This window comes from Bactrocera oleae, chromosome 2 (genome assembly GCF_042242935.1).
Source record: "Bactrocera oleae isolate idBacOlea1 chromosome 2, idBacOlea1, whole genome shotgun sequence".
NCBI lineage: Eukaryota > Metazoa > Arthropoda > Insecta > Diptera > Tephritidae > Bactrocera > Bactrocera oleae.
In genome coordinates, this window is record NC_091536.1 from 44342634 (window position 1) to 44356137 (window position 13504).

The 13504-nt window shown below is 34.1% G+C and overlaps 1 protein-coding gene across 4 annotated transcripts in view; it reads left to right on the forward strand.

The window, feature by feature from the left end:
* Positions 1–13504, forward strand: part of tw (Protein O-mannosyl-transferase 2) — a 240925-nt gene that overhangs the window by 29129 nt on the left and 198292 nt on the right. For all 4 annotated transcript variants that reach the window (XR_011398013.1, XM_070113053.1, XM_070113051.1 and 1 more), the window contains 5 exons: positions 54–162; positions 232–506; positions 597–896; positions 4115–4315; positions 4379–4619. Coding sequence is in view for 3 of the 4 variants with exons in the window: in XM_070113053.1 (XP_069969154.1) it covers positions 54–162; positions 232–506; positions 597–896; positions 4115–4315; positions 4379–4619 (1126 nt within the window). In the remaining variant the exon portion in view is untranslated. The remainder of the gene's footprint in view (positions 1–53; positions 163–231; positions 507–596; positions 897–4114; positions 4316–4378; positions 4620–13504) is intronic.

The following is a 13504-nucleotide window of genomic DNA, read 5'->3' on the forward strand; positions in this document are numbered from 1 at the left end:
GTAAGTTCATATTTCAATAACGTTTTATCGTTTTTAATTCAACGAATTTTTAGTTTTGTACAACCCTGGGTGCACTCATAATGCCCATGGCTTTTGACACTGTCTATGATTTGACACAATCATGCGAAGCAGCTGTCATATCTTCAATTTATCTAATATTTGGTAAGTTTTTAGTTACTTATATGTATATCATAAAATACTTACAAATTTAATATTATGATTGACAAGCAGATGTGGGTCTCGTAACTCTAAATCAGTACATTTTGCTTGACCCGATCCTGCTTTTTTTCTTAACTGCTTCTGTTTGGGGAATGACCAAGGCATCGATTCTTACGACAACTGGAAAATCTTATACACTTTCTTGGTGGGTTTGGTTATTCTTTACTGGTACTATGTTAGCTTGTACAACAAGTACCAAATTCGTAGGCCTCTTTGTAGTTATGCTCGTGGGTTTGCACACAATCCAGCAGCTTTGGATAATTTTTGGAGATATGGGAAAACCAATTGTAAGAAAAAAAAAGAAAGTTAATTTTTGAATATATGTACTTATACTAATTAACATACAAAACTTTAACTCTTTATGTAAATTAATAAAGATAGAGACTGTCAAACAAATTGCGTGTCGAACAATTACATTAATTCTATGGCCAATTATTTTATACATGTGTTTCTTTTACATTCACTTGAATGTATTGAATCGGAGTGGAACCGGTGATGGATTCTATAGTTCTGCTTTCCAATCACGTTTAATTGGAAATTCGTTATACAATGTCAGTATGCCGCGAGATGTGTCATATGGTGCAATTGTGACCATTAAAAATCATAAGACTGGAGGAGGTTATTTACATTCCCACTGTCATTTATACCCGAGGGGTATTGGAGCCAGACAACAACAGGTACATGTACTATAATAATTAACTTTAAGATTATAATCTTATCTATGAGTACTTTAAGAGCACGTACATTTTCTCGCTTTCATTACTAAACGATAAACAGTAATCCTGAAATGAATTAGTCTCATCATCCTAATGATTTGTTAATATATTGTAGATTTATATAATTTATATAGGTGAATAAAATTATTGTCTGTTAGGAGGATATATCAATACCTATTACTCGTTATTAGATACAATTGGCAACCAATTGTTCATTTATATTCAAATAAAGAGATCAGTTATCCATCAGGATCACTCAAACTATCATATTTGATTTCACCCGCGCGTCCGCGGAACTTATATGTTTTTTTTATCCTTCATAATTAAAGGAAGTTAATTTGCATTCATAAAATTTCACAAAATGATATTCATATCAATATATATGATTGCATATAAGCATATAAAAATATAAGCCAAAAGGGTAACATGTAGCTGTAATATCAAAGCAAGTCTCTGAGCATAATTTTCATACAATGCTCAGTTCTGTTCACGCGCCACTGTTAAAATTTCTCCTTCCGAGTAAGCTGTGGTGAAATCACCTAATAGAATCTTCTTAGGTTTTGACAATTCACACGCTGTCCCGCAATTGAACCTTCTTTATGATATACGTTCTCTGATGATATACGTTCTTTCGGGAAAGCCCCAAATTAGTAACCCGGCACTTCAATTTGGCATTTTCATTTATGATATTTCTCACGCTCTCACAAACATTAAAAAAGAGCTAAATTTACACGACGATTTTCAAGCACTGTACCAGAGAATGTAGATTATAGAGAAGGTTCACAGTACGGCCATTAGCAAAATATTTCACTTTTCGCAGGGGAACTGAAAACGATGAGCGTGTTTCACCACTTTTGGGAGGGGTACTGAAAACAAATGGCCACAATTAACATCAGGGGACTGCAAAATAGCAGAATTGAGCATTTTCAATGTTAATTGAGAAAAGTAATGCTAATTTCAATGTTAAGAAATGTACGCTTACAGATTCGTATATTTACAATGCGCAAACGACTTTGCATATAATTTGAAGATATTCTGCTTTACAGGGTGGCTAACAAATTATTACCGTAATAATTTTCTTTTTAGTCAATGCATTACATTTATTTTTTTTATTGTATAGAAAATTTTATTTTATTTAAACAATTCATTATTCTTCCATGCTCAACCACGCATATGCGACACCCAATTCGGGATTGCCTCAATTATCTATTTAATGGACTGCTTCAGTTCAGTCAGATTTCTGGGTTTGATTTTGTACACCTCTTGCTTGACATAACCCGATAAGAAAAGACCAAGCGGTCGCAAATATTCTTATACATAATATATGTATAATTATGTGAGCATGTAAACAAATATGAAAGTACCCATTATAATTATTAATTTGTCTACATGCAACATATGTATGTAAGTATGTACACTCATTGTTTCTTGGGAAATCTCCGTTGCCACGGACAACCAATGACTGAAGCTCACGTTTTTTGTTTTCTTGTCAAAGAGTCACTGTGTCGAAGGACTGACGCGACGACAAAACGTCACAACATTGTGTTGTTGGTAGAAAATCCGAGCTATGCCGAAAAGAAATAACGAACGGCCGCCGATTGTCACCGCTTCCCTTGCCGCTCTAACAGCTTTGCCCACAAACTATCGTAAATATGTATGTTCATGTATCAGCATGCATACATATTGACGGAGATTTTTGTCATGGAAAAATATTTTAAAATTGAAAAATGTTTTAAAATTGAAAAATATTTTAAAATTGTAAAAAATTGTAAATCGACAAAAGCTTTGTTGCCGGTTTTGTCAATTTTTTCTGTGTTTTGTGGGTTTGCGGGGTTGCAACTTTTCCCTTCTATAGGGAACATCAGAAATTCGTCGCGAAAAGAAGCTTGTAGGCAAACGCATGCTCGGGGAGATGAGAGGGTGTCTGTTTTTATGAATGAAGCCAGGTTGCTTGTTAAAAGTACGCCTGCGTTCATTGATGAAAATGTTGTTGTTGTTTGATTTACTATAAATTTGGGCTTCGCCTATTTGGCTGACATATTGACTTGTGACGATTGTTGTTTTTGTAGAACAATGTTTGTAGTTTTTGCGGGTGACATATTTACATGTCTACGAATATATGAATGTAGGTTTGTGTATCCATTATTTGTGTGGCAATGTCATAAGCACATACATATGTATGTATGTACATATAGAGCACTGCGCGCAAATGTTGTTACTGATAAATGATAATAACTTGAATTGAATTTTAATTGTACTTACATAAGGTGTGATTGGCATATATTACTATTTAAATATATTAAGATTTTTAAGATATTATGTTAATATGTTATATACTTATGTATGTATGTATATAGTAAAACATAGCAGATACATATACATACATAAATATGTACTTATATGAAAGCATTTCATATTATCAAACAAAAGCGATATCTAAGAAGCAACTGCAAATATTCCTTTGAAGTAGCATATTTTAATTAAAATCTAATACATTTTTCATCATATCATAGATATTCAGAAAATGATTTTCATATCTATGTATGAATATGATTGCATATAAACGTATAAAAATATAAGCTAACATGCGGCTGTAATATCAATGCAAACTTCTGAGCATAATTTTCATACAATGCTCAGCTCTGTTCACGCGCCACTGTTAAAATTTCTCCTTCCGAGCCGACTGGGGTGAAACACGCTCATCGCATTTTGTTAGGTTTTGACAATTCACACGCTGGTCCGTAGTTGGACCTTCTCTATATTTTACATTCTCTGACTGTATCTTTGATTTTTTTGATGTTATTGTCATTAATAGAGGTGGACGAACGACTCGCACCAGGCAAGTTTTCCATTATTTCTCGACCTGCACTGAAAGCTTTGTGCCTTTGTCAGATATCGATATGCCGTATTTTAGCTGACTTGTCTAAATATTTTAATTATTTTCTTTCTTGCAATTCTCGAGGGTTTGGTTCGGAACTATACTTTATATTAAATATTTTGCTGTTACACTAAAGCCACCAGTGGGTGGTACAAATATTATGAATATGTTTATATGCATAATTATAATTATTTCTATTTCTTAACTTAATCAATTTAGTTGCTTAGGTACTTTATAAATTCATTACGTATTCTTTTGAGTGAGGAAGATGTTGGTACAAACTTTTTATTTTAATATGCAGGTAACTACATATACACACAAGGATGATAACAATAAATGGCTTATAAAGCCCTACAACAAAGATTCACTTATTAACATAAAATATGTATCGCATGGTGACTTAATAAGACTAGAGCATGTTGCTACTAGACGGAATTTACACTCGCATGGTGAACCAGCTCCAGTGACTAAAAGGCATTTGCAAATAACAGGATACGGAGAGGTAGGTAGTACATAGGTATATGATTAATTCAGATGCCTTACGCTTTTCCAATTATTACTTCAGGACGGGCAAGGTGATGCAAATGATATTTGGCAAGTTCTATTGGCTGATGGTAAGCAAAACACCAGTATTAAAACCGTTACAACGAAGTTTTTGCTAATTCATTATCTCCAAAATTGTGCGCTGACTACCAGCGGACAGCAACTTCCGAAATGGGGATTTGAGCAACAAGAGGTTTCTTGCAATCCCAACTTGAGAGATAAAAATTCATTTTGGAACGTGGAAGATAATCGAAACGAAAAATGTAAGTCTGATATTTTAAACATAATATACTGCGCTTAAGATAAAGTCCTCAATAAAATGTATAAAAAAAGCTATAACACATGTTGCGAGAGTATAATAATACTAATAATGGTCTGAAGTGTAAAAATTGCTGCTGAATATACGATTAATAAATAAAAGATCAGGAGGTATTTTGAGTTAGGGATAAGTAATCATGGTGTTTTACATAGGCAGATATGCCATTAAAAATGTAAAGAAAACAAGTAAGGAAGGCCTAAGTTCGGGTGTAACATTTCATACTTTTGCAACTTGCAGGGATCAAAGCTACAGAAATACCTTCAGCTGCAAAAGGTTTGTTCGAATAACGAAATGTAATATATGGTAGTTTGGGTAATTTGTGAACCAAAATTCATATGTATCTGAAATTCGACATTAAATTATAGTACAATATTACACTTTCACTCAATTTTGCTAAGGTATCCTACTCATTTGCCGATATATGCAATATAAATTCAGCCATTAGTTCGAAAATCTTTCTATTAGGCATTCGGGGTGTAAAAGAATTATTGACCAAATACAACACATTTTTGATATACAGACATATTATCTGAGAAGGATGCTCTTTGAATTTGTATATTATATCTCATAGATTGACCGATATTATCGATAAAATGTTCGCTGTAGGAACTGGTTCGGTATCTAGAAGCTTGAATAGTTTTAGTCCGATTTGGACAATTTTTGGACACAAGATGGCACACTTCAAAAACCCTATTTCTGCAAAGTTTTATTTCGTTATATTTATTGGTGCTTTGTTTGTATACTCGAAAATGGAAGAATCAGAAGGAATTCCCAATTGTGTCTTATCAGAATACGCGTGGTTGTAGGCTGATTTCGCCCATTTTTAAACAAAATAGTAGGAATGTCAAGATAAAAATACATACCAAATTTAGTCGATATCGGTCTAGGTCCTGATATTCGGGTTTTCACGGAAATATGGGCGGTGCTATGCCCATCGTTCAATTTTGACACCGGCACCTATATGGTCCTCTTGTATCATCCTAGGTGTAAAATTTAATGTCTTTGGGGTATTTATTTATTGATTTATCGCACTTTTAGTAGTTTTAAACACAACCGTTATATAGGAAGTGGGCGTTGTGATCACACAATTTTACAGTGTCAGTAGATGTGCTTAAGAGATTTGTCTTGAGCGAATTTGGTTGTTGTACATTAAGTAGTTTCAAGGACATGTACGTTAAACCACTTACAGGGCCTGGCCAAGCCCTCTTTTTCCATTGGTCCCCTTACTACTGTGATCCCTTGTGCCAAATTACAGTTTTATATGTTATTTTATAGACTTTAGTTTAATTACGGTTTGTGGACTTTGCTGGGGTCCGATTATACGATATATACGAACTCGTCCTCACTTTTTTACCAAGGATCACGTGTATCAAGTTTCATTACGCTATCTCAATTTCAACTCAAGTTATAGCTTGCATAGACAGACGGACGGACGGATAGACAGACAGACAAACGTTAGGTGAACACAGCTATTATACTCTGTAGTAACATGTTGCAGCAAGAGTATAAATTTGATGACTAAAATAAACAAATAAGAAAAGGCTAAGTTCGGGTGTAACCGAACAGTTCGTACTATTGCAATTTGCAAGGATCAAATTCGGGGAAATACCTTCAGTTGTTGGCAAAACTTCATATTAAACAAGTACGGAAGGCCTAAGTTCGGGTCTAACCGAATATTTTAAACTCTTGCAACGTGCACGAATACCTTAAAGGCACTATTTGTGCAAAATTTTATCCGAATATATTCATTTGTGCTTTATTTGCGTACCGGAAAGTGAAAGAATCATATGGAATTTAGAATTGTATTATATGGGAAGTAGGCGCAGTTGTAGTCTGATTCCGTCAATTTGTTAGTGTTACATAGGATCGTCAGGATTATGTTATATACCGAATTTGGTTGAAATTGGTAGAGCACATCCGAAGATATATGATTTCACCTAAATGGGCAGTGCCACGCCCATGGTCTAATTTTGACCACGTCTCCTTTAAACCTCCCTTGTGTCATCCTGGGTGTAAAATTTTTATGCCTCTGGCACATGTGATTTATCGCGCTTTAAGTAATTTTTGACAAAACCGTTGAATTGGGACAGAGCGGGGTTATAATTCGATTCCATCCATTTTCACATTGTAGGAGAGGTTCTTATAGTGTTTCTTTTGAGCGAATTTGGTTATTGTAGCTTCAGTGGGTTTTGAGATATATACATTAAACCTATTAGAGAGCGGGGCCACTATCATTTTCTCAAAATTTTTAGTTCGCATTGTCCCCTTGCCACAGCAAATCCCCTATATGAAATAACAGGTTTATACATATATTGATTTAATGCATAGTTATGGCCTTTAAAAGGTTGTCAATTAATGGCGTTTTGTGGGCGTGAGAGGTCCGATGACATTAATTTTCCCATGGAACACGAGTACTAAGTTTCATTACGATATCTCAATTTTTACTCAAGTTATCGCTTGCGCGAACGGACGGACGGACAGACGAACAGACAGACAGTCAGTCGGAATTCAACTCATCTCGTCATAATGCTCATTTATATTTACTTGTTGACTTTTAGGTGATACACACAACCGATAGGTGAACACAGTATACAGTATAATATTCTGTAGCAACAAGTTGCAAGTGAATAAAAATTATAATTTTTTGGTAATATGCAAATGTAAATGCGCATAATTCATTTAAGAACATTCTTTGTGTCTATTTAAAGCCTTTTCCCCGTTTTAATTATTGTGTAGTGTATTTCAAAAGTTTCGAGTTGTATTTTTCGATATTCCCTCTGGTGAAATCTTGTGATTTGCGCCTTCTCTATTTATTAACATTCTGTGCTAAAACATACTAAAAATTAATTTGATGCACTACTCCATCTTCAAAAAGTAAGGAAGAACTAAGTCCGGGTGTAACCGAATATTTTATATTCTTACAACTTGCAAGAATCAAATGCCTTCAGATACTGGCAAAACTTTATATTAAAAAATGTTGCGAAAGAGTTACACATCCATTATTTGAAGAAGTCGTGAAGAAATTACAATCAAATGTGGTATCTTCTTGACTTAGATGATTAACTTAGACTCAATTTTATGCTATATTTTAGTTCGCGTCAGCTTATATTATATTATATTATACCATTTTCAAATGATATACATGGGATATCAACTCAACCGTATAGGCTAAATTAAATATAGTCAATCAGAGGATTCGTTATATTAGGGATGATAAGAGGTTTAGACCAAAGTCTAGCAATTCCATTCTAATTCATCGCTCAAACATATTATTTTAAATAAACTTGTCAATTTAATTGCATTAAAATATCATATTTTGACTAACCTGAACCGTTTAAAGTCGGGTGGAAAGACGGAAATGCTTATATGTATACCTTTTCGGTTTTTTGTTGTATAGCAGACAACATCAGACAACGAACATTATAATAATGAGCATATTCGTTGAAGAGCTTGACGTACCACATCATTTACAGTCGATACACTTCGAATACCCTATCACTAGGATTAACCAGCCTTAAATCGCCGTCATCCTTATAGTTTTTAGCTCTGATTAGGGCTTCCGAACAGAGCATTCATGAATGAAAATGTTGTTGTTGTGTGATTTACTATAAATTTGGGCGCCGGCTTGTTGACTGGCATATTGACTTGTGACGATTGTTGTTTTTGTAGAACAATGCTTGTAGCTTTTGCGAGTGACATATTTACATGTACATATACATATATGTATGTTGGTTTGTGTAAGCATTAACTGTTCGGCAATGTGATATATACATATATATGTATGTACATATAAATCAATGCGGGTTACGTCACCGCAACGTTCCAAAACCAAAATAAGCAATGATGACAAACTACAAGTTTGTTGGAGCCAATGACCCAATTGCACCAATAATTCCGATTTCGTCAGAATGACTACAAATGCATTTTTAGCAACGTAAACACAAAGTGTCAGCAACCCGTATTTCCTAATTGTATTCTCAACTTTCAAATTCATTCGCATTACCAAATCGCATATTTAGCTAAGTAAGCATTATTGTAGAATATAAGCGAATAATTGTAATATCACACAGGGAGAATGTAAAATAAAGTATAACCATTCACAACAATCAAATAATTGTTTTTTTTGGTTTCCCGCCTTTACATTCGACCTAATTGGCGCAGTCGGTTAAAAAAAAAAAAAATAATGTGTCTAAAAAAACATAAGAAAGGACACTAACCGAAGTTATGTCCAGTGCGAAAAATATATCCTAAGATATACAAACACAAAAGGACTACAATTAATATTTAGTCCGAGTGGAAAAAACATAGCGAAAGGACAATAACCAAAATTATATCCTAGTGAAAAACAAAATAAAAAGAAATAATATATATAGAAATAAAACTTATATAGGTAAAATATATATAAAATATATAAAAAACCAAATAAGTGAAATATATAACTAAAAATGGCCAACCAAGTCCCGGCAACAGAGCTTATAAAGGAAGCCGCAAGGATTAAACCCTACTATGGCATAAACAAAGAATACGATCTCTCATCCTTCTTGAGAGAAGTCGAAATTATTCTTCCTCTGTTCGATGACAACCCAGCGCTTAAGCAGTTCATATTCGAGAGACACATCTGGACCAAAATTCAGGGAGCAGCGCTTCAAGTCATCAGGACACTGGGTCCATCTGCAACATGGAACGAAATTAAAGCGGAATTAATAAAAAACTTCGGAGTCAAGGAAACATATCATGGGCTTTACAACCAAGCCATTCGCACCAAATATACAAACGTGAGTGATTATTATAATACTTTAAAGTTTATTTTAGATAAGTTAAGCAATAAGTACGAATTCGATCAAACAAAACCTGTAGAGTTTTCTCCTAGCGTCAATGAATCACTAATTCTAAAAACATTTCTGAACGGCATAGACCCCACGTTGAGTAGTATCATTCATAGTAGGAATATAAATAATCTGAGGGAAGCTTATTATACACTCGAAGAAACAGGTTTAATTTCACGATACGATAATAACTACAATAGACAGCCACGTACCTCAATACAATTTAGGCAGAATTTTAGAACTTCAGGCCAACAAGATCAGTCCCAAGGACAACACAGCCAAAATCACTATAATTCAAGACAACAAGACCGTTCTTCTGGACAATATAGACAAAACAGTTATAATTCAGGACAACAAGACCGTTCTTCTGGACAATATAGACAAAACAATTATAATTCAGGACAACAGAACCGTTTCTTAGGACAATACAGGCAAAATTATAATAACTCAGGACAACACGATCGCTTCTCCAGGCAATATAGGCAACCCGATCATTTATCCAGACAAATGAGAGTTAATAATTACACCGCAGCAGAGCCGATGGAGGTAGAACACATCGAGCAGACAAATTTTCACTTAGGCACACATCGACATGTTTACCGATAGTAGAACTCACTATAGGCAAAGATAAAATTAGATGTTTACTAGACACTGGCTCAACGACATCATTATTAAACAAATCCTGTTTACCGCAATATAAGCGAGTAAAACTAGAAAATATTTTTACATTTAATACCTTAAGCGGGCAAACACAAGTTAAATATGAAATTATAACGGAATTACCGAAAGAATTTAATGACGAAAACCTAATGAGCTGGAAGCTCACAGATTTCAAGGCAAAAAATTTTGAAGGGATAATAGGTAATAACATCCTTACACCCTTAAAGGCACATATAAACCTCGAGGACGAATACCTTGAAACCAATTACATACGAACGAAATTCGTTGGTACATGCCCATTTAATATCAACGAAGTACATGCACTAGAAACAATAATTAATGCCGACGAAAAACTTTATAAAAAGTTAATTAGAGAGGATACGAATTCCGAAGAATCAGAATACCTCAAAACTATCATATCAAAAAATAGTGATTTATTCTTTCAGGAAGGGCAAAAACTATCCCATGCCCACACAATACAGCACCAAATAGTTACAACAACCGATAAACCCATATATTCCAAAATATACAGGTATCCCCAAATACACGAGCAGGAAATAAAAAGGCAAATAGCCGAAATGCTCGATCACGGTATAATCACAGAGAGTAACTCACCTTACAATTCACCCTTGTGGATTGTGCCCAAAAAATTAGATAATTCAGCACAAAAAAAGTGGCGCATCGTTATTGATTACAGGAAACTGAACGAAGTTACAGTAGACGATAAGTTTCCAATGCCAAACATAGAAACTATTCCCGAAAAATTAGGCCGAGCTCAGTACTTCACGACACTCGACTTAGCAAAAGGATTCCACCAAATCCTAATAAATGAAAATGACCGAAAGAAAACGGCATTTTCCACACCGTTTGGGCATTGCGAATTCAAAAGGATGCCTTTCGGATTAAAGAATGCCCCGCCAACCTTTCAACGATTAATGAACTCGATTTTAAGAGATTTAATTGGCGTGATATGCGTCGTATACCTAGACGATATCCTAATATTTAGCACTTCTATAGAAGAGCATGTAACAAGCATAAATAAAGTTTTCGAAAGGTTGAGAAAACATAATTTAAAATTACAAATAGATAAATGTAACTTCTTCGCTAAAACAACAGAATATTTAGGGCACGTATTGACTACAGAGGGAGTTAAACCAGGCACAGCAAAAATACAGGCCATTCAAAAACTCCAATTACCAAAAACACAGAGGCAAATAAAATCTTTTCTAGGTATCACGGGATATTTTAGGAAATTCGGGAAGGACTATGCAAAAATTGCCTACGGCTTGACTAGATATCTAAAGAAAGACATCAAAATAAATTTGAAAGACCCACAATATGTCGACTCATTTGAAAAATTAAAAACCCTTTTAGTAAACCCACCAATATTAAAATAACCAGATTTCCATAAAAAGTTTAAAATTTCCACCGACGCAGGTAATCATGCTATCGGAGCTGTCTTACTCCAAGATAATCATCCAGTCAGTTTCGCTAGTAGAACACTGAATGAACATGAAAAAAGATATGCCACCATGGAAAAAGAACTCCTAGCAATAGTTTGGGCAGTAAATTACTTTAGGCCTTTCGTTTATGGCAGAAAATTCGAATTGGAAACAGATCATCAACCGTTGGTTTGGCTTAAGTCCAAATACAATGGCAAGGACATAAATCCGAGACTCCAGAGATGGCTTTTAAAATTGGGCAAGTATGACTTTAATATAAGTTATGTCAAAGGAAAACAAAATAAAGTAGCAGACTTTTTGAGCAGAATAGACGTAAATACTGGCGAAATCAATGCAATATCTGATAACACAACTCATAACAGTACCAATCAGGATCCCTCAATAGAAGAAGACAACATTAGTACCAATGCCACTATACATTCGCAAGTGGAGGAGCAAAACGACCATTTCCCCATCCTAGACACAGTAGTAAATCGTTTCCACACACAAATAATACCTACGCAACACAAAAGTCAGGAAATAAAAATCATAAATTTAAAACGCAAAATTTTCTTAAATCAGGAAGATATAGATGGAAATAATATGGCAGATATATTTAGAAGATTCCTAAAAAACGGAAAAGTAGGCATTTTTTCAGAATTACCAGATAGCGAATACAACAAGGTTCAGCAGAAATTACTAGAACTCTTCCCAGCAAGCATAAAATTTTACAAATGTTCGTATCACGCTGTAGACTTAGAAACCGAACAAGAAACCTATAAGTGGATAGCGAACTACCACAAAAAGGAAACAGGACACGCCGGAATAGTAGAAAACTATGAAGGGCTGAAGAGAGCAATATACTATAAGGATCTGAAGAAACTGATTCAAAAATATATTAACAATTGTGACATATGTAGTAGGGCAAAATATGACAGAAGGCCGATTAAACCAAAATTTAAGTATACAGAAACCCCAAGTGAATGCAATCAGATAGTTCACGAAAAGATGAGAATTTTAGAAATAGAAGAACCCAGATTGACAACTCAAGAGAAAATGTATAAAAGTTTAGAATGGTACAACAACTCCTTTCACTCAACTATAAAATGCAAACCAACCGAGGTTATAGATGGAAAAGTAAGCAAAGAAAAAATTCAAAAACTTATAGAAGACACAAAAAAACGTATAATTGATAATAGAAATAAAAAAAGAGAAGATTACAATCGAACAAATGAAGAAGGATATGTTAAGAATTACAGAGCACTTAGGCATAAAAATGAACCCAAATATAGGAAGTTACACTTAGATAATATACACCCAGCAAATATAAAAAGACCAACTAAATTTTTAGGTACTCTGGACACTAATGCTTTTCACACTAATAACACCACCACAGACAATTAAGGCTACACTCATCGTGGAAAAAATCGAAAGCAACGAAGGCTACACAGAAATCTTTTTAGAAAACATAAATTTAATTCATAATTACAACACAATATTACACATCATAGACCTATCCGAAATAAAAAATATTATAAACACCTTAGAATCAAACATTGAAATTTTAACAAACAACGAAAACTACGACTACCTGCATAATGAACTGAACACACTTATTTACAAAATGCAAACACTCGTAACACATAGAAACAAAAGAGGACTTGTCAATATAGTAGGAACAGGAATGAAATGGTTATATGGCACAATGGATGACCAGGACAGAACGGAAATAGAGGAACATCTTAAAGTAATAGACGAGAACAATCATAGAGCCATTTCTAATTTAAATAGAAATATAGAAATAAATAACTTTTTCAATAAAACATTTACAGACATTAAAAAGACATTAAAAAGACAATAAAAGACGATAGAAAAAAAATTGAAGCTAGTATAAACGGACT